This window comes from Elaeis guineensis, chromosome 4 (assembly GCF_000442705.2).
Source record: "Elaeis guineensis isolate ETL-2024a chromosome 4, EG11, whole genome shotgun sequence".
NCBI classification, from domain to species: domain Eukaryota; kingdom Viridiplantae; phylum Streptophyta; class Magnoliopsida; order Arecales; family Arecaceae; genus Elaeis; species Elaeis guineensis.
In genome coordinates this window covers 127,400,130-127,425,423 of record NC_025996.2, presented here as the reverse complement: position 1 = coordinate 127,425,423, position 25,294 = coordinate 127,400,130, and the positions used below count along the sequence as shown (strand labels likewise).

The window sequence follows — 25,294 nt, the reverse complement described above, 5'->3', positions numbered from 1 at the left end:
TCAATCAATGAGTAGATAACTCTTGTCTAATACTTCTCAAGTAAATTATAGTGATCACTGGTCTCTAATTTTTGAAGCCTCATCTAATAGTTGTTGGCCTCATTCCTTAGTTAAGTCAGACCTATCATTCACCATCGGGTGTAAAGCCATCATTGAGCTCCTCACCTAATAGTTATTGAGCCTAATCTCATCTATACCCCAAAGTATCTCATGCTATAGAGTGGTTGCATCTTTCCTAATGCAACTGAACCATTGTATCCAATCGAGAACAATCAATATCTCGGAAGGACCCGTATATCTACAATGGTAGAAGATCACTCGACTTAATATTTATATGAGAAGATTTAATTTAGATCTTTTTAGATTTTAATTATTTATTTATATCACATATAAGTCTACAATTACATTGGACTACCAGTGAGATCGCATCTTGACTCATCAAGACTAGACTCATGGTGTAACACAATCATGGTGAACTCAATACTAAGTATCCCAAATCAGAATTTAATCAACTAAATTGATCAGATAAGTGATGATCAGTGGGAGACTCTCCACTGCTGATGCAATCGTCTTAATTAAGTAACCACCTTTCAAAGCACTTGCCTTAGCCATCAATAGGTCTACATATTCCAAATTAAGCTTGGCTTTTGGTTTCTCACCATAAATTGAGATTGTATCCACCTAAAGTGTATTCATGACACAACCCTACCCCTAAGATTTGTAGTGATTCATGGAGATCACCATATGTATCCATAAAAAATACATATGTGATTATCACATAGTCTTTATGTTTATGCAAATTTCTTATGATGTTTTATGTATCAATCTCTTTTCATCCTAGGACAACCATACCACATAACGATCCTTGTTATGCTAGGGCAACCTTATATCAGGATGATCTAAGATTGATTTATAAAATCTATATTCAATCAAATTACTCTAATTTGAAAACATCTATATCATCAAAGATCACATCAAGATGAATCTCTATCTATGAACATCATCTCATACATGAACATATAATAAAGATAAATTCAGATCTAACAAGTTTCACATCATATGAAAATTATATATCAAATTTATGGATGTATGTACATAAGAAATTAGATTTTCAGATCTTAAAATAATTTCGAGATCTTGAACTCAATGCATGAATATAAAATAATCTGAATTTCAGATCTTAAAATAGATTTTTAGATCATAAAATCCATCATATGAATTTCAATCATTCAAATTTTTAGAACTAAAAATAGATTTTCAGATCTAGGACTCTATCTCTTTTCCATAATCATTCATGATTTTATATTTGAAAATAATTTTCAGATCTAAAATCTAATCTTAATTTTATACTAATGAGATGGCTCTGATATTACTATTAAAAAATGCTATCACATGATGATCCAGTATACATGCAGAGATTTCAAAATTTTTTCAATACATAGCAGAAGAAAAATTTTAAAACTTTTCAATATCGTTCTAGGATAATTATGCAGCATAACGTATCAACATTATGTCAGAATAATCTTATATCAGAATGATATTAAAATAAATTTTTAATTAGATCTAATCTAATCAAGCACGCATAGAGATCATATCTCAACATAAAGCCAGACATCATCATATGTATAAGATTAAGATTCAAGCAAAAATAAAAATTTAATTTTTATCTTTGCGTGAGTAGATCTTCACTGCGATCTTATGATTCATAGATATCTTCATGGTCTATTGAAGTTACGATCCAATGATCTATGGATATCTTCAAGGTCTTTTTGAAGCAATACAAGTATCCAGCTTCTACAAGTATCTACACGAGGTTGATTTGATCAGGAGATCCCAATCTCATCGAGATATTTGCTCCGTTACAGGGATCGCTCATTGGATTATCAAATCTTTTATCTCTTTTAATTTTTTTCTCAAAGAAATCAAAGAGATCTATAAGAAGATCAACAAATTAAATCAAATTTGATTTCTTTTTTGTTTCTCTTCTCAAGAGAAAAAAAGATCTAAAAAAGAAGAACAAGAGATCCAATCTCTTTCTTTTCTTCTCGTCCAACTCTTGGACTGATCATGGAGGAGAAGGAGATAAAAAATATGTCCAACTCTTGGACATCTGTGGAGAAGAAGAGAGAGAAAAAATCATATCCAACTCTTGGACAAAAGAAAGAGAGAAAGAATCTCTCAACAACCAACTATTGGTTGTAAGAAAGAAAGAAATAGGCACCCATAAGAAAAACCATTATGGCATGGTCCTTAGGTGTGGATAAGTAGAGAGGGTCCCAATTTAATGGGACTCTGATTTTCTATTTTAATTCTAATTCGATTTGAATCCGATTCGAATCTAAATTAAGTCAAACCCAATTAGAAATTAAGTTCAAATCTTATTTGAACTAAAAAACCCAAATCAAACCAAATCTAATCAGATTAGATCTAATTTAATTCGATCCATATTTGATCAAATCAAATAATTAACAACTTTTGCAATTAAGTTCTCTTATAACTTATTGACTCTCAACAAATTCTTTATGTAACATCTACATATAAGTCTAATCATCAATCAAATTGATAATTAAATTCTATTATGATTTAAAATTGCTATTTGACATCTTGATCAGTTAGGACCTCTTTTGTGGGTAGCTCCATAAGTTCTATTCTGTGTGATAGTGAGATATATTTTGATTTCCATCAAAATATCATTGAAACTTCTTTCAATGGATTGAAATAATTCCAACTCTATCCATCAAGAATCATCAATCATCAAGACGATGCTCGATGAGTCTCACGATCTATCAATAATACCTAACAATATGTAATGACAACCCAACAGAATGAAAGTAATGAATCTCTAGGATAGTTACCTTGTGATTCATTTCTTCTATTGTGAGTCCCAACTAGACGGAGGTTATGAAAAACTCATCAACCCAATTATCTGTCATATGCAAGATTGACTCGACTCGAGTTCATTTGTGAATTTCTGTAAATTTTTTTTTTCAGTATTCACTCTTGTTTTGGCCAAAGACTTTTTGAACTTAGTCTCACGAATCACATAAGACTTTTTCTTTTCTACTAAAATGATAGATTCCATCTAGGTACATATTCTATTCCTACAATGAATCTACTGCAACCAACATATACCTCAGACTCCATATATCTAAAAAATCAAGTTATGCTGTAGTCAAACTATAGCAACCTCATTGTGAACAGTCAAGGCACTATAGGTTAAAGAACCATTCACATTACTACAGTATCGAGAATGTCACTGAGAGTGAGTAGACATCTTAGTAACTTCTCATGTTGGTCATATTCGATACCTTTATTTTCTAACAAATACCTGCACTCTTGCTCCAATATCTTCATACTGTAGACTCAAGACTTGTCTACCCATAAGAAAGTGATTTATGCACCAATCTATCTGAATCGATCATAGTCTTCATGATGATCCTACGATCGAAAGCAGTTATGGATTAACTACTAATAACACATATCTTAAATTTTTGACTCTTGAGAATATGTATCATCATCTTGTTAATTCATTGGATGATTCATAGATATATGCACTACATGAATAATAGTTAATTATCTTAAATAATTAAATTAAGTATGAAATTATATCCTAGAAAGAATTAATATGTCAGTCCGATTGGCTTCTAGGGTATATATCTAATATTATGTTTATTGATACTCATTATATGATTATGTGAAATATACTTATTGACTTCCTGATATACATCATAAATTTCTTTGATATACATATCCTATAGTAATCCAATATATATTTTTAGATAAAAGATATATTCTAAAAATTATATATTAATTTACCTGAAAGTATGTATTGGATTGTCATTAGATATATAACAAAAAAGCTTGTAGTGTGCGTTAGGAAGTCGATAAATATATATCACTATAATCATATAGTATATACTGGTGAATACAATATTTCAAAGAATATATATCAATTTACTTGATAGTGTGTATTGAGTTAATAGATGACTAATTTATTAAATATGCATTATCTGATTGTATACTATGTATCGATGAACATCACCTTCTAAAACTATGTATCAATTTACTTAGATATATGTGTTAACTTACTAAATTACTAATATACTTGGTACATATTATTTGGCCTTATAGTGTGTATCAATAAGAAATATATTTTGAAAATAAGCAAAAAAAAAAAATCACACATAATCTTTTTTTATTTTTTATCATGAAATTGATAATACTATTAATAAAAAAAATTTAAAATTTTGAACTTATACTTTAGAATGGATATGAAAAAAAATATAACAAAATAAAAAGTCCATCTCATATTTTCCTCTTTAGCCCGCCCATATGAATTTTTTTCGTGTTTCAATGGCGCTAAGCTTACCGCAACACCTTTTACCTGACATATGGAAAATGCTTGGTCTCCCATCCACTACTTTAAACAGCCTTCTGCTAACCTAGAAGGCTAGAATATGACTATGAGAATTAAAAACACAGATTTTTCTTAAAATATTATTTTTTTAATATTTATTTTAAATTTATCCTTCTTTCTATCTAATTTTTCAAAATAGGGTAGAAGCGTTAAATGGGTTGCCACACTGCGAAATTGTATTTTGAACTTATGATTTTAAGAGGATGTGGTAGGTAGGGCTGAAACTGGGCCAGGCTAGACCGGGCCTTACCTAAGCCCAAGCCCGATTTGAAATAATTTTTCGGGCTTGGGGCCGGGCTTAGGCCCGATTTTTTTGGTAAAACACAGGCCCGAGCCCGGGCCCGAGAACGGCCCGAGTCCAATCGGACCGGTCCACATCCAATCGCATTAAAAGATCGAAGAAGGGAAAAGTATGCCGATCATCTCAGTCGAACCAGGAGAATCCCTACCCTAATTCCGAAAAGAAGAACTTCTAACCCTAGGGTTTGGAGAGAGAGCATTGGGGGAGGGGGCGTGGAGGCAGGTAGGGCTTCTTGGAGGTGGAGGTGGGGGAGGGGAGGTCGTCGAGGTCGTCCATGAGGTCTTGGGTGTTGATGACAGCGCTGGATGAGACAGAGGTGGCGATGAGCTGGCGATCGGGGTCGTCTAGGTTTTTGAGAGAGCCGTAGGTGGTGGAGGTGAGGGAGATGAGATGGATAAACTAAAGAAGAGGGAGAGAGATGGAAACCTGGGGAGAAGCCGAGAAGAGGAGGCGGAGGAGTGGGAGGGGAAGGTGGTGCTGTCGGGGAGCACTATCCAACCCGCCTCCCTCGTGAGAGTGATGGTGACCTCGTTGATGTCCGTCCGTATCTGAAAGTTGTAGTTCCCATGCCGTCGGAGTCCGGATAGGGTCCTAGCAGGTGATCGCCTGTCGATGCCGCTCCCTAAGATTCATCTTCTCCTTTTCCTTCAGCCACGGCCGCCTCATCGCCCCCTTGCATCATCCCCTCTCCTCGTCGCTGCTACTGCCGATTCTCCCCAGGAACCAGGACCTAGTTGCTTGAAGTAGTGTGGAGGCCCGGGCCGAAATTTGGGTCGAGTTTCGGGCTCGGGCCCGAGTCGGGCCAAAGGTCTGTCCGAGCCCGGCCCGAAAGCAAAACGGATCTATTTTTTGGGCCCGAGCCCGGTCTGAATATTTTCGGGCCAAGCCTAAAGCCCGGCCCGAAACCAGCCCAGCCCGATGGGCCTCGAGCCGGCCCGAGCCCACTTCCAGCCTTAGTGGCAAGCCAACTAGAAATTGCATGTTCGGGACATGATTTTTTGAAATCACGATTGAACATGGGTTCCATGAATTTAAATTCAAACCGATAAGATTTCATTCCCTCTATTTTTTTTCTCCCTTGGTACTAATGGGTGAGCGCGGGCGAAGGACATGTGGGGTGCGAGAGCCAAGGCCAGAGGAGGTCGATGGTGGGGAGGAACGTACGGAGCTGCAGGGGGCATGGGGTGCGGACTTTGTTGAGGCCAGGGGGGATTTGAGTTTTTTTGGGGAGGCGGGGGTGCTGGGTCGTGGGGGCCACGGAGGAGCGACGGATAAAATCTGTGGGAGAGCGATAGGCGGGGGCATGGGGTGCGAGCACCGATAGATATTGGGATGTGAAATAAGTGCGTAGGAGCTTAGGCCATATGGGGCACATGGGGCTGCAAAAGCGCAATAAGCATGGTCCGCGAGGAGCCGAGGGGTCGCGTGGGGTGCGGGCACCACCAGAGCCACTTGGGGGGCGGCATGGATGTCGCGAGAGGAGAGAAAGGTGGCAAGGAGGGGAGGTCCATGATGATGGCACGGAAGGTGGTAGCCCATATGTTGCGAGGGGAGAGGGAGGCGGCGAGAAGGGGAGGTCCCTAGCGATGGCATGGATGGTCGCGGCCCCAAGCCCACACTTGTTTTGTCCTTAATAATAATAAAAAAAATCCTGCGACGCCCCCTTGGCACCAAAAAGCCCACCCTCCCCCCCACCGCACCACCTCTCTCGGCCCTGACGCACACACTCCACACCCCCTCCCCCCAGCTCCTCTGTGACCCCCATACCCACTATGGCCCAACGGCCCCCCACCCCACCACCTCTCTTGACCCTGACGCCCATACTCCACACCCCCTCCCCTCGGCTTCTCTATGACTCCCACACCCACTACGGCCCCCCTCACCCCCCTGGTGCTCCCTCTCCCCTTGACCCCGATGAAGCCTGCACCCCCGGCCCCCTCTCCTCCTAACTCGGACGAAGCCCACACCCCATGCCCCCTGTGGTTCCGTGCGACCCCTCTCCCTCCATCTTCCTTTGGCTCTCCTCCCAACTCGGACGAAGCCCACACCCCATGCCCCCTGTGGTTCCGTGCGACCCCTCTCCCTCCATCTTCCTTTGGCTCTAGCGCTCGCACCCGACGCCCCTGCATCCCTCTTCACCTCCTACCCCATGCCTGCATGTCTTCTGCCCATGCTAATCCCTTGGTACAAAAAGTGAAAGAAAAAAAAAATAATCACATCTTTATTATTTAAAATTTAAATTTAAAATAAAAAAATATATTCAATATGTAATTTCAAAAAATTATATTTTGTACATATGATTTTTAGTTGACGTGTCATGTCCTCTTGAAATCATAGAATCAAAATATAATTTTGCGGTATGATAGCTCACTCAGCATTTTTATCGTATTTTGAAAAATAAGATGGGAAGAAAATAAATTTAAAAATAAATATTAAAAAAATCCCTAAAAACACAGCATGTATTTTTTATCCCTAAAAACACATAGCAAGTACTTTTTACACAGAATACAAACGGTCGCACGCTAAAAAAAGGGAGTCATCGGGTCATTCATATTCTCCGTTAGTTGCTCAATCTCAACTTTGACCAACGTATCATATTCCTTCCGAAAACCTTACAAAATTCAAAAAAAAGTGTAAAAAAAGAAAAAAAAAATCAGGAGCAGATGGGGCAGAGCACCAATCCGTTCTCGTTACACTCAGAACATCTCACAACCTTCCCCTTCCCAGGCTTCCATCCACCACCTTTCCCCCTTTCCTTCTCCTCCTCCTCCGTCGCCGCCACCACCACCACCACCACCTTCCGGCTTCCGCTGCACTGGAAGCACGGCAGAAACCTCACCCCGCCGCACCCGTCGCAGACCCCGCCGTGGGGCGCCATCGGCAGCCCCTCCAGCAAACTCGCCAGACCGCCTTCCTCGTGAATTCTCAGCACCGCCTCCGCCCCGCCGATGTCCCTTCCCTTCACGAACAGCCTCGGAACCACTGGCCCCTGAACTCCGCTCCCCTTCATCAGCTCCCGGAGCTCCTCCCGGAACCCCAGGTCCATCGACACGTCCCTCTCCCGCACCCACACCCCGAGCCCCTCCACCGCCGCCCGCACCGCGTTGCAGTCCTCGAACGTCTTCCGCACCCCCCGCAGCGTCGTCGTGTACAGCACCGCTGCCTGCGCCCCGCCCGGCGGGCACCTCTTCTCGAACATCTCCGGCGGGTACCTCACCGGCCGCTGGCCGGCATCGAGCGGCCGGAGGATGTTTTCCTTCCTCTTGGGATCGGAGAAGCGGAGAGATCGGTGGGAGTAGTTCTCCTTGCCCGGACTTGCGAAGGGTTTTGGGGAGGGGGTGAGGGCGGGCTTGGAAGGGGTGGTGGGGTCGAGGCCGGCCATGAGCTCCCAGGAGTTGATGACCTCGGGCTCGGAGCGGAGGATGGGAAGGAAGCGGAGGGTGGAGGAGGGGGTAGACGGTGGCGGAGGTGGTGGTGGTGGTGGAGGAGGAGGGGTTTGGGGAGGGGGTTGGTCGAGGGTGGTGAGGAGGCCGTAGGTGGTGGAGGTGAGTGAGACGATGTGGTGGCCGACTGCGGGGCCACCGACGATACGGTCCTCATCTTCGAGGAAGGCGGAGGAGGCGCAACCCATGGCTAGCTAAGTGAAGGTCTATCTATGTAACTATCAATGGAGCGAGCATGGAAAGGAGGAGGTGGGAGGGAAGAGAGATTTCAAAGTTTCAAACAGGCTCGACCGCTTTGTCTTTTGTCCTGTTGCTTTAAAAGGGTAAGCGTGGAGTAATGTTGGAAGGGTTTGGTTGGAGAAATTTAAGAAGCGTGGTTGGACGGTAGCGTGACTGACGAAACGAGGGAAAGATGGTCATGTGCGCACTTGGCGTACGGAGATGGATCTCTGCGTAGTTGGGTTTATTTGGTTCGGTGCGGTGGAACAGTGTTCGCGGCGGGCAATTCAAAAATAAACCGGACAAGTTTGGAGTTTGAACTTTGTTTGAACTTTGAAGCTGATGAAGGGTCTAGATTGCTGCTGGCTTTGAGGTTGTCTTGTTAGATTTAATAATTGACTTTAGAAATACCGAAAGAAAGAAATGACTAAAGCTTCACACTTGATGAATAATTATTGTTATTCTTACTAAATGACACTCGAAAAGCTAAAAGAGATTGCTATGGTGCTTTTTTTCTCATGTTTTATTTTTAAAAAGATAGGATCTATTTGGATATTCTTGTAGGATCGGACTAAAAATTTTATAAAAATCAAGTCTGGTGGTTCATTTAGTTTGTATATCTGTGAGCAAGCATATTCAAATCCAGTCAATATCTTAACATTCGGATCAGAAAAAAAATATATCAATAGAGAATTTTTTTCTTCCATGGAATTTGGACTAGATGGTGTTTGAATGACTGAGGACCATGCTTAAATAGATGGCCTAATCTATAAATTCTATAATTTTTTTTATTCAATGCTATAGGAATATCCAAATAGTCCTTTAGAAATTTATTTTAGCCATCAATTTTCAAAGATTAAAATAGGCAATTTATCCTAACCGATATTATCCGGTTACCTCTCAACTATAAAGTCCAAAAGCACTCTCCCTCTCCTTCCTAACTCATTTAGTATCACATCTTCAATGACTTCTCGCACCCCACCCTTCCTTCGACTCCTCCCATCTTGCGATGCACCCCAGAACCTATTAGTCGATGAAGTCACATTCCACTAAACACTAAAAGAAGTTGCGAAGATAAACTCAAATAAGTAAGAAGTGAGATAAGGATAGAAATATGGATAGTTTAAACCAACAAGGATAATAAACATGGTCCTTGTCAAACTCAACACCAAGAATGTGGGAAACCTTGTAAACTCTTTATATTCTTTCTCTATTTTTTTTTGCTTCACTTTTCTTATGGTTTATCTCTTGTTTTAGTTTTCTACGCAAGATCCTCTATTTCTAACAATTAGTATCATAGCCAAATTAAGGTTCGTAGGAAGGTTTTGTGCAGTATAACCATGATGGCAGAAAAGAGCATAACCAAGTTGGAGATCTCACGTTTTTATGGGACAAACTTTGCACTATGAAAACTCAAGATGCATGAGGTGCTAGCGAAAGATGTTTGCACTGTCACCCTCTCAATAAAGAAGACAAGCTGGAAGGGATGATAGATAAATAGTTCATAAAGAAAAATGAGATGTCTTTGGCAAACCTATTCCTAGCATTAGAGGATACTGTTCTTTTCAATGTCGAGACTGAGACAACTACAAAAAGATGGAGGGAGAAGTTGAAAGGTATTTATAAAGGAAAGTCATTGGTGAATAAGATATTCCTCGGATAGTAGCTGTACAACCTAAAGATGAAGGATGGAGCATTAGTTTAAGAGCACCTCAACCACTTTAATTTCTTGATCAGTAAGCTTATGGCCTTTGATATTAAAATTGATGATGAGAAAAAAGCTAGTCTTTTACTTTGTTCCACGCCAGATTCTTGGGATAATCTGATCATGAATTTTAGCCATGTGAAGTCTCTTGAGATGAAATCTATTATAGCATCGCTTCTCCCAAAAGAACTGAGACATAAATCAAGTCAAAGTTCGTTAGCTGATACAGTGGTAGTACGAAGAAGGTCCATGGAGAGAGATCATGGTGATAGAGAAAAATCCAGATCGAAGTCTAAGACAAAAAAAAGGTAAAGTACTAGAGCTGTGGTAAATTAAGACACATGAGGAAGGATTGCAGATTGAGAAAGAAAGGTGGAGAGGACAAGCCTAAGTCTAATAATTCTCAGAAAAACATGGAAGATGCTGGTTCTACTACATCAAAAGATAGAGATGCATTATCTGTTCAAGGGAGATCGGAGATACTCAATCAATGAATTCTTGATTCAGATATAATGTTTTATATGAGTCCTTACAAGGAGTGATGATTTCATATAGACCTTACCAGGGTAGCATTATTTATATAGGAGACAATGACGAGTGCCCTATCACTAGAGTGGGAGATGTATGGATCAAGATGGTCGATGGATATGCTCATATGATTTTAGATGTCAGAGAGGTCCCTACACTTTGAAAGGGTCTTCTATCTTTAGGGATGTTCAGTGACTATGGCATTATAAAAAAAATTATTTATTAGCGATGGCTAAGTGCCGTCACTAATTACTGAAAAGTCATCGCTAATTCTATTAGCAACGATACACCATCACCAATAAACCATCAAAAAATATTGGATGCTGAAGATCAATATTAGGGATGGCGAGAAAAACCATCACTAATAAGGTATTAGCGACAATAATTAGCGACGACATATCCATCGTTTATAATAATTTTTAGATCATTTTCTAATTTAAATTAAAAAAAATTAAAAATATATTAGCAATCACTGTAGCTGTTGCTAATAAGGTACAATCATCACTAATATTTAGCGACGGATTTAGCTGTCGCTAATAATATATTTAAAAAAAATTATAAAAAATATATTTATTAAAATATACTATAATTAAATTAATAACCAATATATATTTATAAATATTATAATAACTAATAATTAACTATCACCATCATAAATAAAAAATTAATATTATAGAAAAAGTATGAATTATCCAACTGTACAAGATAATATTATTCAAATATCAAAATTAAATACATTACATCAAAACTAAAAAAATCAATGAAGATCCTTCTCCTCCTCCTGTACGTCATCTGCAATAGTAGATGGATAAGAGCCAAATATCCTAATATCTTATAATAAAAAAAAATATTATTAATAATTTTAAAATTAAATTAATTAAAATTGTAAAACTAAAGTAATTGATGTGCCTTAAGTCTAAATCTTTATGGAGGATTATATTTTTATATACTTCTTCGATTCTCAAACAGATTATTCTTATATATTTCATTCAATGATACAGAGCTATAGACACCTCTGACCAGTCTATTGGATAGTCAGATTGAATTTTGACCTCCTGCGTACCTCTTCCCTCCCACTTGAAGTCTAAATCGGTATGGAGAAATATACTTCGATATACTCCTTCGATTCTTAAATGGGTTATTCCTACATATTTCATTTAATGATACAAAGTTATAAACACCTCCGATCCGTCTATCAGATGGTTAGATTAAATTTTGACCCCTTAGATACCTCCTTTTTTTTGCTTAAAGTCTAAACCGATACGGAGGGGTATATTTTGATATACTCCTTCAATTTTTGAGTAGATTATTCCTACACATCTCATTCGATGTTACGAATGTATCTACACCTTCGATCCATCTATCAGATAGGTAGATTGACTTTTGACCCCTAGGTTTCTTTCTTTTGACTCAAGCCTAACTATGTGAAGCTTCTAAATATAAAAATTTAAAATAAATAAATAAATTTATTAATACTGCTTGACTGACCTGTTGTGATGGCTGTGACAATAAGTTCAGCTGATCGTACAGATGTGAATCCTAAAGAATCTCAACCACAGTCTCATGAATAATGTTCTAAAAGCTCTGAGGTCATTGGCAAAAAAGTCTATGCACGACTTTTTCAACATGTGCATCACCCCACATCTTGATCGTCGAGGCCTGAGAGGAAGATGTTGAAGACCAACAAGTTGCTGGAAGATCGAAGCTATGCTCGAACCCTATGACTCGACTCCTGCTCACCCCTCCGATGGCCCTGAGTCATCCTTCGAGGTCAAGGAGGGGCTGAGAGGATGGATCCTTACCATGTCGTGCTATGACTGCGGGAAAATTCAGTGCAGGGGTAAAATGATAATTTTAAATTTTTTTTCAAAATTATTATTTTATAGTAAAAATTATTAATTAATCTAATTAATTAACATAAATTTATCCTACACTAAATTCTAAATATGATATATAGCATACATTCATTTAAATTTAAAATTCAAATACGAACAGTAAACACTTTACTGTAATGTGTTCAGAACACAATACCTTTGTGCGGGTAGAAGATCACCGTAATCTGATCACCCTCGGGAGAGTCTGATCGTTGCGATGCAGCCACACAGAATGTCTGGCCTCTATGGATCGTCCACATGAAGCTCCCGATCTGATCGACTCCTCACGAGTGCTAGCTCGTTGTAGAGCCCTTTTGACGGCGGATGCTGATCGAACTCCTTCGATCGATGTCTGTCGATTCTTCAAATGCTCCAGATAGTCAACAGATATGCTTGAGAGGATGTTGAAGATCTTCCTAAGATTTTGTGTGCTCACGACACTCGTAGCTCACTTTCTCACTTTCTGAACCCCAGGCTAAAACTCTAGAGAACTCATCGGAAACCTTGCACCCACTTTTTTTTTTTTTCTCTTGGAAGGATATGGACTTCCTTCTCACGCACAAGACTTCTCACACCCCAAAATTTTTTTCCAAAAATCTTCTTCTATCACGCCCCACTCTTCTCCTCCTTTTATAACAACCTCAAACGTCTTATCCAAAAGAAAGGATAAAGATGAGTAATTGCACATTTGAATTCAAATCAAATTTTGAATTCAAATGGACACCAACTCATCCCTTATCCACTAAAGATGTGAGGTGTGGCTTAAATTGTGCATGGAGTGATTTCATGAGAAATCTTTTCTCATGTAATAAATGGGGCATAAAAAAAGGGATAAGGTGCAAAGATTGATTGCCCATTCAAATTCAAACTTTATTTTGAATTTGAATGGCCAACCAATCATCCTTATCTATTTATTTGGCACATTAAAGTAGGGCATGGAGAGGACTTGGCGTGAGGAAATAATTCATGAGAAGTTTCTTCTCATGAATTCAAATGGGTGCAATGGAAGTGAGGTGGCGTATGGAGATTAGGTCAAGGTTGTTTCATTATTTAAACTAACCTAATTGAACCAAATAAGTTAGGTCTAATTAGACTAATTTAAATCTAATTTAATTAGACTTAATTAAGTTCAATAAAATTTTAATCAAATTAAGAATTGACTAAGCCCAACCCCCGATCAAATCAGGGACCAAACCATCTTGAGATTAGGTCAACTCTTAACCTAATCGAGTCAAACCCAACTGAATCTAATTCAATTAGACTTGATCCAAAAATAATTACTTAATAAAATTAAGTTAATTAGTGATCAAATCACTAATTAAATCTCTCATAAATACTGAGTTCAAGTCCGATGGACAATCAGGCATCAGAATTCATCGATATGTAACTCTGATCGAAAAATCCCAACCAGTAGGACTCTTGACCCCGATACCCATAATGTGTGGAACTCGTGATCAGAGAATCTTGATTCTCGATCACTAAGTTCCAAACATGTAGAATTCTACATCAGCTATCAGATCAGATAGGAACCTCTAATATGTGTGACCCTACAAGTTCAAACCTAAGCCGGTAGCACAGGAATCAATTCCTGTACTAATCGAAGTGACCATCTAGCAATGGTACCCGACGTCCGGATAGATCGAATAGTCACAATAACAATACTCAGAACCTACATGAATATGGTTACTGTATAATTCATCCTTTTGACCCCTGTGTTTAGGATGACTCAGGGTTAAACTGTCAATCCTGATCAGATCATCCGAATCATGCTCAACTCAAACAGTCCTGTGACTCCTCACAAGGACTACCCTGGCCAAGGTTTTGCTAAATTGAAACATGACTGTACACAGCTTCTAAACTGAAGTGATCAATCCCATCTTGACACACGCACCGACGAGTCAAGTACTTGACTACATCCAGTAGCCTTCCGTCACTGAATTAGAAATTCAGGTAGTCCAGTACCTAAGTGCAGTGAGTTGCTTGCAAGTCACCATGGCGGTCTCAGATCAGAGAGATATTTATACCCATATTCCATCGGAATAAATCTTGATAGCATAAATAGCTCTGGAGTCGGTCACATTCAGTGCAGATGTACCCTTACATCTCACTTGTATGCCATACCAGTGTCTCCATACTCATTGGTTAAGAGGACAACCAACCTATATGGCACACAATGACCTATGCTTGATAAACATTATCGTCCTTGGTAACAACGTATCATTTGATCGCGAACAGATTTAAGGACTAAATGACAAATCCTCCTTTGTTGAGTTTAAATAGTCCTAAGGACTTCACCACAACATAGGAGTTCATTAGAAGATGAAATATTTTATGATGAAAAATATCAAAATAATTTTTATTAATTCATAATTCATGTACAAATACAAAAATGAGCACAATCGTCAATAGACTGACGATTGACTTTGGGACACTATTTTCAACAATCTTCCACTTGGCCTAAAGCCAATCAGTGCAGTATCTAATACCCATCTTCGACTTGTAGTTGTCGAACTCCTTCACCGCAATGGCTTTAGTGAATGGGTCAGACAGGTTCTTCTTCCCGTCGATCTTCTGAAGATCGACGTCACCTCGATCCATAATTTTCCGAATGAGATGGTAGCGACGCAGAATATGCTTCGTCCGCTAGTGTGCCTTTGGTTCCTTCGCCTGAGCAATGGCTCCAGAGCTGTCACAGTAGAGCAGAACTGGACCAACAAGGGAGGGTGCTACTCCGAGCTCGGTGATGAATTTTCTCAGCCACACCGCTTCTTTGGCAGCATCTGATGCGGCGACATACTCCGCTTCGCAAATTGAATCAGCCATTGTGTGCTGCTTGAAACTTTTTCAGCAGATAGCCCCATCATTAAGGCTAAAAATAAATCCCGACACACTTTTGCTGTCATCGTAATCAGACTGGAAACTAGAGTCTGTAAATCCTATAAGTCTCAAGTCTGATTCACCATAAACAAGCCACTGGTCCTTAGTATTTCTTAAATACTTCAGGATGGTTTTAACAATCTTCCAGTGATTCTCCTCTGGATCAGATTGGTATCTACTAACTACCCCTAGTGAGTATGCCACATCTGATCGTGTACATGTCATGGCGTACATGATAGATCCCACTGTCGAAGCATATGAAATTCTACCCATACGCTCTCTCTCTTGAGGTGTTGTCGGACAATCCCTCTTTGAGAAAAAAATTTCATGATCTATCGGAAGATAGCCTTTCTTGGAATTCTCCATGCTGAACCTCTTCAGCATACACTACAGAAAAAATGGTCATTAACGATGCTATTAATGGTCATTAACGACGCTTTAAAGCGTCGCTATTTCGCTTTACGATGCTTCGAAAAGCGTCGGCAAAGCGTCGACTATGTAAGAGTGGGGACGAATAGCGCCGACGCTTTTTAAAAGTATCGTTATTTTTTAACGACGCTTTAAAGCATCGTAAAGATTTACATTAACGACGCTTTAAAGCGTCGTTAAACTTGTCTTAACGACGCTTATAAGCGTCGTTAAATATATTTTTAACAACGCTTTAAAGCGTCGCAAAAAGAAATTTTAACGGTGCTTTAAAGCATCGTTAATGACTCCGCGTGACCGTACAGTCTACCAAGACGCTTTTCGAAGCGTCGGCTTTTTATCTTTAACGATGCTTATAAGCGTCGTTAAAATAATTTTAACGACGCTTATAAGCGTCGTTAAAGGTTTTAAGAGAAAAAAAAATACAGATATTATCTAAAAAAAAAAAAGAATACAATACATTCCTGTACGAAATCATATCAATTATTCGAACATAAACATGTACAATCACCACATTCACATTCACACCTGTACAATCACCATCATTCACATCAAAAGCAAGCTGAAATAGAAAATTTAATCAAACCAAAAGATAATATTTTATATAAATAAAAATAAAGTACTAATCGTCCATTACAATCAAGAATAATATAAATAAATATAAAAATATAATAAAAATAAAATAACATTAATCTGCAGGCAGATGGTCGTCGTTGTCTCCACGTGACGTGCCGCTATCTCGACGGGTGCCTGATATGCCAGGAGCCTACAAAAAATATATCAAAAGCATGATTTGCATATCTATAAATAAAATATATAAATCATTAAATTAATACAAAAATATATATTTAATATTATGTGTTTACCTGAGATGAACCATACATCTCTAATAAAGATGTAAGGCGATCAATCTGTCCCCTCATGGCCTGCATCTCGGCACGGCTCTGTCGCATCTCCTCCATCTCAGCGGCATGACTCTGTCTAATCTCCTGTATCTTCGCCTCGAGTCTGCGAACGCGTGAATCCTGAGCATCTGCTGCAGCATGCTGCGTATATCTACTAACCTCAGATAACTGAGTGGGGGTGACTCCTACTCCATAACCCCTCACTCGGCCGTAGCGCTCTGGTCCCATCAACTCTGTGAATACCTCGGCCTCGATACGACTCTGCTGCGTAGATGCTGCAGACTCGTCGTCACGCTCCGCAATGAGAGATGTAGCCCTCTCCTGTATTTTTTTTGAAAACAAGAGTTATACATTAATAGCTAACAAAATTAAATTTAAATCATTACAAAAAATATAATATTAATAATGCCGTACATATAAATCTCTCGACTCATCTCGAACAAAAGTACCATCCTGATGAGTATGAGTCATCCGGTAAAACTCCACTTGTCCGGGTTCCCTCCCATGCTCATCCTCCTACACAAATAATTTCAATTTTAAGCAAACAGTTATGATAATTTAAAAAAATATATGAGTATCATGATACAGACATGATCCACGATACATAATGATATTAGTTATATAAATATTTGAACATAAAAATTAAAAGTTAATTATGAAAGTTTAAGGAACATACAAACTCCTGTCGGAGTCGTGCATAACTCTTCGACCCCGATGTATGAGGAACAGACTGAGCTGCTCGTGCAGCTCTACCAATAGCAGAATAAGTCTGTTAAATAAAGTAAAGAACTTGTTATATATACAATATATAATAAAAATTAATATTTTTATAAAATATTTAGGAAAAAAAGATAATAAACAGATAATATACCTGTGCCCTCTTGGAGAACCAATAATGAACCAACTCCATCCACTGATGAGGGGGTACATCAGGAGGACAATTCCTAGCAACCTCCTCCTCTGTCATACCCTGTCTCATATAGTCCTTCTTCAATTGTGTTCTATATTCTTTCCATTTGCGGTTGAGAGACTTCATTACAAAATCATGAGTGGATGGAGGGAGAACAAACTTGCTCTATAAAAAAAAAGTTAAATGAAATAAATTATATAAATGATTAACAATTAATATACAGTATGAACATCAATTCATTACCTCTATAACTCGGAGGAGCTCAACTTTGTACGTTGGAAGCATGTCATTCCATTTTGCATAGCCCAACGGACATAGCTGAGGCCTCCGAGCAACAGTCCCCAAAAATGAAGTCAATAAGCAGGCAGCTTTCTTAATTGGCTGACCTAGCTGATTGCACTCCACAATAATCCTCTCGCCCTCACGCATCTGCCACACATCTCGTACTACTGTGGATCCGCGTCTGGCGCATACTCTCCTAGATCCGTCTGCAAAAAATACATAAAAGTAACTATATCATAAATATACATAAAATGAAATAAAAAAAAATTACATGAAAGACAATATATACCCTGCACGTGTATCTCATCATCTGGCTGATGAACAGGAGGATCGTGCTGTGCTGATGATGAAGGACAGGGCTCAGAATGCTGTGCAGCTGAACTGGCCTCAGGCTGCTGTGCTGAAGAAGACGTACCGGCCTCTGTCTGTGAAAACTGAAACTGCACACCAGCATATCGTCCCCTGCGACGCATGATGTCACCTAGCATTTATATAAATAAAAGGTAGAATCAGTTAATATATGGAGTAAAATAACACAATAATTAATGCAAAATATATACATCATAAATAATTATTACCAGTAACAATTAAGCAGTAGTGTTTTCTTCGAATTCTGTTCTAACCAACGTCGTCGTAGCATTTAAATCATCAGCTGGCACAAAATTGTAGGGCATACATTGTGTATAAGTGTCATCGTCATCATCCTCCACTTGGTTTCCCATATCATATAAGTCTCTAGGTTTTGTTTTGATGACAGTAAACCAATATTTATCTTTTGCGTCTTGTACATAAAATACTTGACGAGCTTGAGATGAAAAAATGAATGGGTCATCCTTCAATAACACACCAGTGTGTATCAACCTTGAAAAATTTACAAGTGTAAATCCATTTGCATCTTGTTTCAAACCCCTTGGTGAGTTTATGTCTATCCAATCACATCTAAACGTACTACTTTAAATTTTCCATAATAATCCAACTCATAGATATCTTTAAGTGCACCATAATAGGATTTTCCATCCGCTTCCACCATAACACCGCTATTCTGTGTTTTTCTAAATTTCTCCCATTCTCTAGTATGAAATTTAAAGCCATTAATTATGAAACCGTTATATCTATTCACAATCTTGTTAGGTCCTCGAGCAAGAGCTATTAGTTCATCTGAATTATTTGTCTCCATCATCTTTGATACCTAACAAAAAATGATATGACGAAGTGCAGTTGAGTTATCTGATATTAAATATGTATCAAAAATTAATATATCTCATAATTAAATATAAATCACACCTGATTCGAAAGCCACATAGGGAATAACTCGACCAACCATCGCTGTTCAATCCTTGCATTAGGACGAATGTTATGATTGGCTCGTCTCTGATAAATTAAAAATTCACTGCATAAAATATAAATATATCATTTAGAACATTATATCTAATATAAAATTTAAATTTTGATGTCATTCCTTAAATATACTAACCTGCGATGGTCAGATATTATGTCACTATGAAGTAACATATAACGATGTGCTTGTGCTAAGGATTTTTGATCAAGTACAATACTTTCACCTCTTCCCAAGAATTTTCCAGCAGTTAAGAACTTATACAGTTCTGCATTCTCCACAAAGTCATTATGTCATTAAGGTCGACTAAAAATAGTCTCTACACCTTGAAGATATCTTGAACAAAATATCAAACATTCATCCGCAATATATGCTTCAGCAATCGAGCCTTCGGGATAGGCTCTATTTCGCACATAATCTTTAAGACGCACAAGATACTTTCAAGAATTAAATATTTATTAAAATATCAGTATGCTGTTGTTTCTAATAAAATTATCAAAAGATTTAAGGTTTGCAATAATACCTCTCAATAGGATACATCCATCTATAATGTACCGATCCACCAACTTTAACTTCTGAAGCTAGGTGAATGAGCAGATGTACCATAATAGTGAAAAATTCAGGAGAAAAAATCTTTTCCATCTGGCAAAGTGTAATTGTAATATCCGATTCTAACTGATCAAGTTCCCGAGGATCAATAACTTTGGAACATAATGCCTTAAAGAATGACGATAATCAAAGTACAATTGTAACAACTTGTTTCGGCAATGACGATCTTAAAGCTATTGGAAAAATATCTTGCATCAATATGTGACCATCATGACTTTTAAGATTTGAAAGTTTTCGATCCTTTAGATGCACACATCGTGAAATATTCGATGCATATCCATCGGGTACTTTGATACTTTTCAAAACTCCCAAAAAATTATCCTTTTCTCGAGCAGACATTGTGTAACATGCAGGAGGCACATAAATTCTATCATTAGCAAGCATTTTAGGATGAAGTTCCTGTCGGATACCCATTTCTTTTAAATCAAGACGTGCCTTCATGTTATCTTTGCTCTTTCCATCAAGATTTAAAAATATTCCAAGTAAATTATCGCAAACATTCTTCTCTATATGCATGACATCAAGATTGTGCCGAATAAGATTATGTTTCCAATAAGGTAAGTTAAAAAAGATACTTCGTTTTTTCCATAAATATTTACTTGACTGTTGTGTAGATACTATCTGTGTGTCTTCCTCATTTTCATCCTCGAAATAATTGTCTGGATCTTGAAACAACTCTGCATCTATAGTACTGATACTGACTTCCTCTGGTAACCCTTCGTGCACTGAGCTTTCAACATCATCCCTTCCTCTTTTTTTAGAGGACTTTGAGTGCTTACCATAGCTGTAATTCATGCCATCCATTTGTCTATGAACATCAGTTTCAGAAGGTGGAATAGGGGCACATCCCAATTCTATAGTACCATCAAACAAATCTTTCTGAAATCGAAACGGATGATTTGCTTCCAACCATCGACGATGTCCCATGTAACAAAATTTACCTCCATGTTTTAACCAAATTGAATGTGTTGAATCTCCACAACAAGGACATGCGACCCGTCCCTTTGTACTCCAGCCAGATAAATTGGCATATGCTGGAAAATCATTAATAGTCCATAACAAAGCTGCCCGTAGTTTAAATGTTTGGCCGTTGGAAGCATCAAATGCATCAACACCCTCCCACAACTGTTTCAATTCCTCTATCAAAGGCTGTAGAAAAATATCAATATCATTGCCTGGACCCTTATCTCCTGGAATAACCATTGACAAGATAAGTGATGATTGTTTCATGCATATCCACGGTGGCAAATTGTAAGGTATCAAAATGACTGGCCAAGTGTTGTAGGTAGAACTCAGGGTCCGAAATGGATTGAAGCCATCAGAAGCTAAGCCAAACCTAACAATGCGAACATCAGAGGCAAAATCAGGATGCCTATCATCAAATGCTTTCCATTGAAGACTATCTGCTGGATGTCTCAACATTCCATCCTTTGTACGTCCTTCATGATGCCATCTCATTGATGAAGCTGTTTTTGATGATGCATAAATCTTTTTCAATCTAGGTATAAGAGGAAAGTAACGCAATACCTTGGCCGGTTTCTTTTTACTCCACGTTGCATCCAATTCATTCAGTACATCATCTCGATCTTCTTTTTGTGTTATCCATCTTGAAGATCCACATACATTGCATGACTCTTGATTAGCGTTTTCACCCCGATATAACATACAATCTTTCGGACAACTATGAATCTTTTCGTATCCAAGATCCAATTCCTTTACTACTTTCTTGGCTTCATAATACGATGGTGGTAAACGAGTGCTTTCTGGAAATGCATCCTTTAATAACTTGAGCAACATGGTAAAACTCTTTCCAGACTATCCATTCAAATATTTTATATGAAATAAATGTACAAGAAAAGAAATCTTAGAAAATTTTGTACAACCCGGATATAATTCTTCATCTGCATCTTTCATTAAGGTGTGATAATGAGCTGTCTCATCATTAGATGTATGTATGGGCTCCTCAACATGCATACGTTCCGTATGCGTACATCCATCAAACATCCCAACTGTTTCTTGTATACTATTGGATTCTCCTAAATTTTGAACATCAAATCCAAAAGCATCTGTGATCAAACCCCTTATATCATCATCTCTTGCAGAATTGTCTTCTAGGCTAGTGGATCCGCAATGAGTCAGGGGTTGGTTACATGATGATGGCAACATAGATTCTTCATGAAAAATCCAGTCGGTATAACCTCTTAAAAAACCATTCCATACCAAATGTTCTTCAACATTTTGTGGATCTAAAGAAGAACTATTTACACATTTCCGACATGGACATAAAATCTTTCCATTCAAACTACTTTTCTCCATACCAAATTTAATGAAGTCATGAACTCCATCTAAATATTCTTTACTATTCTTTGGTTTATTTATCCAACTTTTGTCCATTGTAGGATAAAACTGACCGAACTTGCAATTTATCTAAAAATAAAAAAAATTATACAATCTATATTAATGCAATGAGTAAAAAATATCAGTCATTTCATAAAATCCAAAAAAATAATAGCTACATAAAGTTTACATAGTAAATGCTTGCTATCATCAACTAATAGGTAAAGAAGGTCCTATCCCATTCAGAAAATACATTAATTCTATAGGTCAATTACAAAAATCAAATAATATGCAACAAGAGCCGAAAAAAATTTCGGCAGCATTTCCCCTTAGTTCTTCCGTATAGGAAGAACAAAAGGAAAATACCATCTGAAATTTATTCCGAACCCTCAGCATACCATTTGATTATGGTAATGACCTATAGAATTACTCACATTTTCCAAACTGTCCATACTGGACAATCAATTGATCAATGTACATAATTCTTTTATCCGTACAAAAATAAATAAATGTACGGATACAATAGAATATGTACATTAATCAAAAGATGGGTCTATGTTTCTATGCAATGCAATTTTTTTTTTTAAAATTAATTCATAATTAACATTGCCTGGCATTAAATTCACAACCATCACAAAAACATCCATAAAAATCTACTTAGCATGCATTTGAAAATCTAGCCATTTCTATGATAAAAAGTTGCAACTAATACTATAATTTAATGAGAGATTATCAACCAACTTGAATATTTCACAATGATATAGAAAACTATGCACCATGTGCTCATAATCTCCATATAACAGAAAAGATATTTAACTTTTCAATCACAACAAAATGAAGTCTAATTTGATAAATGAAAAGCTTGATATCTCGCTAGCATTAGGCTAAGAGCCACAAGGAAAAAAAAAAACAAGTGTCATTTGATTGGACTGATCAGTAGTATGTGAACATTAGACCATACAAATCAAACAAAGCCACTTTCAACCATAAATACATGTCAAATAAGGACATACAAACTAGATTTGGGTAGTCACATCCTTTGTAGTTTACCTTAGATATTATTAGTATTTTTTGGTACAAACCTTGAATACCGTTTGATCACTCATATTTTATTGTATTATGATATTCCTTGCATAACCTAATAGAAACTACTATTTATACTTTTCACAAAAGGGAACCTAGTGTTATTTATTAAATAACAAGTTTTATTTGCATTCTAGCGTGCCACTGCAGCAAACATTTTGCAGCTCATAGGTTTTCTATGATTCCAACACAGCGGTGATACTATTGTCATTGTGAAATCAGACTTGATGATGTGGCTTTTCCATTGGTCAAAGTCTAACCAGTCCTAGCCTAACAAATCATCTTTGCATGCGATTTTTCATATCAAAATGAAACTAATCCAGAACAAAGGCATGCAAATCCCCTCTCATCAATGGATCTTACTCCTCTCATATATGTAGGGTACGTCAAAACGAAACTAATCTGAAAATAAATGAGGTAGATTTTTGATAAATAACGGTTTCTTCCCTCATATAACCAAATAGGGAATTAAGGATGATCAAGCTGAAAAAGTTAGAAAGAAATATTTTCTACTCATTTCTAGGGGTCTGATCCTTTACATCCCAAACAAAGCCAGATTCATAATTCCACACATATGTCTCTAACTTTCCAACAAGTTCCTTAGCTGATGGGGCTGAGATGATGAGGTTGCGAGCAGCTTGGGTTACAAATCTTTGATCAGTGGCTTTGTCGAAAAGTGACAGCAATGAATCATAAAAGCCATCAACATTTAAAAGGCCAACTGGTTTCTTATGGATCCCAAGTTGAGCCCCCGTAAGAACCTCTAGCAACTCTTCAAACGTTCCATATCCACCAGGCAAAGCGATAAAAGCATCTGCCATCTGAGCCATCTTATGTTTCCTTTCATGCATGTGGGTCACCACTTCAATCTCTCCTAATTTGATCTATGTATTATGATCTATTGTTGCTCCTAGATTGATTTTGATGATTACAAAGCAGATTGAAGGGATACAAACAATTGAAAAAGTCCTTATGCTCTTCAAGGGCAAAATCATAATTTCACTAAAATCCTGATTTGATAGTACCATTTGGTAGAACAAATGATTTGAAATCTATTGGTGAAAATTTCATTGTGTTTGGACTAATATTTTTGAAGTTATGAAGGTTTGAAGTGCATGAGTCGACTCATAAGTCAACTCATGGCACTATGAGCTGAATGGCACGCAAAAAATTCCCATGGCACGCTGGATTTTTGACTTGGCACGACCTGTGAGTCGACTCATGAGTCGACCCACAAGGCATGAGTCGACTCATGAGTCGACCTCTGCTGATTTGAGCCGAAAAATCCAGAAATCAGATCTTCTGGTCTGTTGCAACAGAAGTCGACTCATGAGTCGACTCCTGAAGCATGAGTCGACTCATGAGTCGACCCCTGCGACGGGAAATGTCAGCAACGGCTATTTTTTTGTCCGTTTTAATTGCCATTTATGCTTCCTAAAAATTCTCTAACGGCTCTTTATCTGCCTAAATTGTTTTCTCTTGCTTCTAATGCTACAAAATGCTTTAAATGATGAAAGAAATTGCAGATTAAATAGCGGATCAAACGTGAAATCAAATGTGAAGAGAAAAGAGAGGAAAAAGAGAAGAACAGAAGAGAGGATCCGAAATTTGCAAGAAAAAGCCTGAGATCAACGAAATATCCATAGAGAAAAAGAGAGAGGATCCACAATATACCAGAGAGATTGTGAAAGAGAAAAGAAAGATCTTTCAAGGAGAGAATTTTTCACGCCTATCGTTTCAACCTTGATTTAGAGATCGTTCAAAGCTTTCAAGAGATCTTCAATCAACAATCAACCTCTTCTCAAGCGTTCAACCGTTCATTCATCTTGAGAAAATCTGAAAAAGGGGTTCTTCATTTGAGTAAAGCTTTTATTGTTATATTTGCTCATTTAAGGAGCTGTTATTGTATTCATCTGTGCTCTAAATATTCTTACTCTTTGTGAGTTTTTGCTCTTGTTTTTGGAGGATTTCCAAAACAAGGAAAGGTTGATCCGAACCTGAAATCGGAGTGTTTTGGGTTTGCTTGTACCCGGGAAACAAGT

General features: G+C 37.9%; 2 protein-coding genes and 1 pseudogene across 2 annotated transcripts; all 3 read right to left on the bottom strand.

The window, feature by feature from the left end:
* Nucleotides 1-7,213: 7,213 nt before the first annotated feature.
* Nucleotides 7,214-8,476, bottom strand: LOC105042704 (uncharacterized protein At5g39865-like). The gene has a single exon (XM_010919999.4). It carries the CDS (start codon nucleotides 8,347-8,349, stop codon nucleotides 7,372-7,374), a length of 978 nt encoding a protein of 325 aa, XP_010918301.2. The 5' UTR covers nucleotides 8,350-8,476; the 3' UTR covers nucleotides 7,214-7,371.
* A 10,391-nt stretch (nucleotides 8,477-18,867) lies between these two features.
* Nucleotides 18,868-21,806, bottom strand: LOC140857017 (uncharacterized; annotated as a pseudogene).
* A 1,955-nt stretch (nucleotides 21,807-23,761) lies between these two features.
* On the bottom strand, nucleotides 23,762-24,082 carry LOC140857395 (cytokinin riboside 5'-monophosphate phosphoribohydrolase LOG-like). Its single transcript, XM_073256179.1, has one exon. It carries the CDS (start codon nucleotides 24,080-24,082, stop codon nucleotides 23,762-23,764), a length of 321 nt encoding a protein of 106 aa, XP_073112280.1.
* Between the last annotated feature and the right edge of the window lie 1,212 nt (nucleotides 24,083-25,294).